This window comes from Chrysochloris asiatica, unplaced genomic scaffold (assembly GCF_000296735.1).
Source record: "Chrysochloris asiatica unplaced genomic scaffold, ChrAsi1.0 scaffold00025, whole genome shotgun sequence".
NCBI classification, from domain to species: Eukaryota; Metazoa; Chordata; class Mammalia; order Afrosoricida; family Chrysochloridae; genus Chrysochloris; species Chrysochloris asiatica.
This window is the reverse complement of record NW_006408543.1, coordinates 1826687-1831409: the sequence shown is the minus strand read 5'-3', so window position 1 is coordinate 1831409 and position 4723 is coordinate 1826687. Positions and strand designations below refer to the sequence as shown.

The 4723-nt window shown below is 45.0% G+C and overlaps 1 protein-coding gene across 1 annotated transcript in view; it reads left to right on the top strand.

Annotated features, from left to right (window-relative positions):
- TDRD9 (tudor domain containing 9) overlaps window positions 1-4723 on the top strand; it is a 110954-nt gene that overhangs the window by 78449 nt on the left and 27782 nt on the right. The window contains exon 24 of the mRNA XM_006839604.1: window positions 3571-3744. Within this exon, the coding sequence (XP_006839667.1) occupies window positions 3571-3744 (174 nt within the window). The remainder of the gene's footprint in view (window positions 1-3570; window positions 3745-4723) is intronic.

The window sequence follows — 4723 nt, the reverse complement described above, 5'->3', positions numbered from 1 at the left end:
TTTTGTTTTCTTTACATTGAGATGCAATCCATACCGAAGGCTATGGTCTTAGATCTTCATCAGTATTTTAAGTCCTCTTTACTTTCAGCAAGCAGGGTTGTATCATCTGCATATCGCAGGTTGTTAATGAGTCTTCCTCCAATCCTGATGTCACGTTTTTCTTCATAGAACCCAGCTTCTTGGATTATTTGCTCAGCATACAGAATGTATTAAATCCATTTTCAACTTGGATTATTTCCAACATTTTAAGTTATAATTCTAAGATTAGTATAGTATTTTTTTTTTAAGCATTCAAAAGAAGATGGAAGGCATACACAGAGACACTGTATCAAAATGAAACGGTTGATGTTGCACCATTTCCTGATCAAGAACTGATGGGACTGAAGGAAGAAGTATACAAGCTGCACTGAAGACGCTGGTGAGAAACGAGCGTCAGGAATTGCGAGAATAATGTGAATCGGAATCTTTCAACAAACTGGAGGCACTCACTGGAGGCATTCACTCATCTATGCCAAGAAACTTGGAAGACAGCTACTTGGCCAACCTATTGGAAGGGATCCATATATGTGCACATTACAAAGAGAGGTGAACCAACAGAATATGGAAATCATTGAACAATAGCATTAATGTCACATGCAAGTAACATTTTTCTGAGGATAATGAAAAAAATGGCTGCAACAGTACATTGACAGGGAACTGCCCAGGGCTGTACTTCATCCAAGACCGACTTGTTTGTTCTTCTGGTAGTCCATGGTACTTGCAATATTCTTCTCCAACATCAAAATCCAGGGGCTCAAGGCAGGTTCAGAAGAGGATGTGGAACAAGGAATGTCAGATGGATTTGGACTGAAAGCAGAGAATACCAGAAAGATGTTTACTTGTGTTTTATTGACTATGCAAAGACTTTCAACTGTGTGGATTATGACAAGCTGTGGATAACATCGCAACGAATGGATATTCCAGAACACTTCATTGTACTCATGAGGAGTACATAGACCAATGTACATAGACCAATAGGTAAGTTGTTCCAACAGAACAAAATTAGGAAAGGTGTGTGCCAAGGTTCTGGTTTTTCACCTTACTTATTGAGTCTTCCAGCTGAGCAAATAAGCTGAGAAATTGGATATATTTCTTAGTACTGGGGCATTGTGGGTTAATGCACCAGTCTGCAAAGCTGTGTAAACTGCAAGGTCAGTGGTTCAAGCTCACCAGTCACTCCTTGGAAACCCTATGCAGGATCACTATGGGTCAGAACCAACTCAGTGGCACTTAACAACGACACCAACAACTGGAGAAAGACCCGTTAACAGCGTTTGTTAACAGGCAGATAATATAACTTTGCTTGCTGAAAATGAAGAGGACTTAAAATACTGATGAACATCAAAGACCACCGCCTTCAGTATGGATTGCACCTCAATGTAAAGAAAACAAAAATCCTCACCACTGGACCAGTAAACAACACCATGATAAATGGAGAAAAGATCGAAGTTGTCAGTGATTTTGTTTTGCTTGGATCCACCATCAACACTCTGGAAGCAGCAGTCAAGAAATCAGATGACGTACTGCACAGGCAAATCTGCAGCACAAGAGCTCTGTAAAGTGTTCAAGCTCAAAGGGAACAGTTTAAGGACTAAGGTGTGCCTGAGCTAAGCCCTGGTATTTTTTTTTTTTTTTTTTTAATGTTTTATTGTGAATTATATGGTAGTTTACATGAGAGAACTTTAGTTTTACATTCATTCCATCGTATATCATCTCATTGCCATGGTTCCAATCCCCTCCATGCATCATCAACCAACCAAAGGGTATATCTTAGAAACCCGCCCTCTACACTTACCCCCTAAGCTTTTTGGCCCACAGTCCCTTTCCCTCTCTGGATCCAAAGTCCCCAGCCGCTTCAGTACTCCACATCATCGTCTCTGTCTCCACCTCAGGCATCTCTGTTTCTCTGGGTAGGGTCCCGCTCTCGGATCTTCTCCGTTGATGGCCCCAGAGACCTCCGCTCCTAGCCTGTAGAATTAATCACTCCCTTCCTTGTTACAAAACTTCTACCTCTGCATTTCCAACCCTCATAGTCCGTCCTGATAAGCATTATTCACTATAGTATCGCGAGTTACCCATCTGTATCTCCTTTCATCAGCTCCACCCCGACAGATTGAATAGTACCTACTGGAGATTCTGCCTTCCTCCATGCTCCCTAGCACCAGGTTCCCCCTTGAAAGCTTGTAAGCCAGTCACTTCTTGCCTTTGTAGTCCCCCCCTCCCCATTTGAGTATCCAATGTCCAAGTTGCCCATCTATGTCCACTCTGTGTGTGGAGGGGGTGGGAATGATTCTTGCTGTAAGGATTTGTTGCTACTTTAGAGTTGCTGCTCCATAGGTATAGGTCAAGTTCATCAGATTTTATCAGCTCACTCTCTTTTTTTTTTTTCTCCCCTTGTCTTTCTTCTCCTGGCTGAGCTCCGATCCTCCAGTCATGCGGTCCAGGTCCCGTGGGTATCATTTGCAATTGTGGGCGCTCCTGTGCACATGCCCTCTCTTCCCATCGTAAGCCATGGTATTTTTATGGTGTGGCAATATAGGATAAGCACTGATCTGCTTAATTGCGAAGTCAATGGTTCAAATCCACCAGCTGCTCCTCAGAAATCCTATACAGGGTCACTATGAGTCAGAACTGACTCTATGGCTCTTAACAACAATATGTGAAAGTTGGGCAGTGAATAAGGAAGATCATAGAAGAATCAATGCCTTTGAATTATGGTGTTGGTGAAGAATATTGCAAGTACCATGGACTACCAGAAGAACAAACAAGTCTGTCTTGGACAAAGTACAGCCAGAATGCTCCTTAGAAGTTAGAATGGCTAGACATCATCTCTCATACTTTGGACATACTACCAGCAGGGACCAGTCCCTGCAAAAGGACTTCATGCTTGGTAAAGTGGAGGGCCAGCGAAAAAGAGGACGCCCCTTAATGAGATGGATTGATACGGTGGCAGCAGAGATGGGCTCAAGCGTAACAATTGTGAGGATGGTGCAGGGCCAGCAGTGTTGCGTTCTGTTGTGCACAGGGTAACACTTGATGTGTGATCCTGTACACAATAGACAGTCGGAACCAACTCTGTTCCTCCAGATCCTGTTAACATGCCCGTGACTCCCACAGATATATGAACATAGTTTAAAATTGGAAAGGATTAAACACACTTAAGTTTCCATGAGAAGTATGATTAGTACAAAAATATACGTCACTCTAACTTTCATTTCCCTTAAATGAGTAAGTTTCCCTCAAGTCCTTCTTACTGACTAGCTGCTGTTGTTGTTGTGATGTGCTGTGGAGTCGGTTCCGACTTACAGTGACCCTGCACAGGGTCTCCGAGTCTGCAAATTTTGACGGGAGCAGAAAGCCTCATCTTTCTCCCGTGGAACAGCTGGTAGCTTTGAACTCCTGACCGTAAGATTAGCAGCCCAATTAGTCACCACTATGCTACCAGATTACTGGGAGGGATGAATGTGCAGGTGATTCTAATTCCTCAGATGCCTGATGATGAAGTTACTTTTTGCTTAAACCTGTGAACAGAGCGTTTGTGGAGTTTTCTCGTAACCCGATAGAGAGGTTTAAAACGCTTCCTGCAGTCTACATGGCCATCAAGATGTCTCAGCTGAAAGTCTCATTGGAAGTCCGTGTCCACTCTGCGGAGGAGATTGAGGGCAAGGTTCGAGGAGGGGCTGTGTCCAAGCTCAGGAACACCAGGTACCAAGACATGACACCTGCTTTCATGTGTTTGTTTGGTTGTTATTTGAAATGATTATGTCCAACCCTGCTCTGATCCAGCACACACCAAACCCCTGTTTCCAGACTGGAACCTTTTAGCCTGACTCACTGTCCCTCTGTCCGTCCACTTCTTTGAAGCCCCATTGTCTCATCACTTGCAGAAATGTGGTTCTTGGCATTCAGGGCAGTGAGAGGATTGAGGGGAATCAGTGATTCCGTTTCACTAGAGAGGACTCAGTCTGATGCTCCTGACCCCTCACAGTACTATGTCTTCCCACAAGTCCTCTTTAAGCAAAGTGGGACATTCCTGGTCTGGGACTAGATGGAGGGGCAGCTAAGATTGCCTCTTCTGGGGGTCAGCCTCCTCACCCTCTTGGTGGTATCAGCAGGTGCTTCGCACATGTGGGCTCCGAGTCCTGACAGTGCCCTCTGGCATCAGACAATCGCCCATGGCATTTGTAGAGCAGACTGCTTTGCCTTGGGGTCACATTCTTGCAGTTGTACACATAGGAAGTCTCATATTGATCGCTTCCTGTTTGCCGTCTTTTGGATTCCATGAGGAGCCTGACAAGAATGCTAGGGGTTGGTGAGGAAGAGAGCTGGCCCTCATGTCGTTTCCCCAGGGAGGGAGATTTTGTTTCTGAGACTTGGGCAGTGATGGGGATTTGGTCTTGAGCATAAGGGAGTCCTGCCGTGCTGGATTGAAGCCAGACTCGAGGCACATTTGTAATGGAGCATCTGGAACTTTGTCCTTAGGAAATGAATCAAAACTCAAAAAGAATGGGGGTACCATCTTTCTTATAGTGCTTTCTCTCCACTGTGGGGTGGGGGCACTGAGATCACCCATGCTTGTCAGAGCTCTCCGTCCCACCCCCGAACCGGGCGTCTGCTGCTGACTGACGCCGTTTCCTGCTGCTGACTGACGCCGTTTCCTGCTGCTGACTGACGCCGTTTCCTG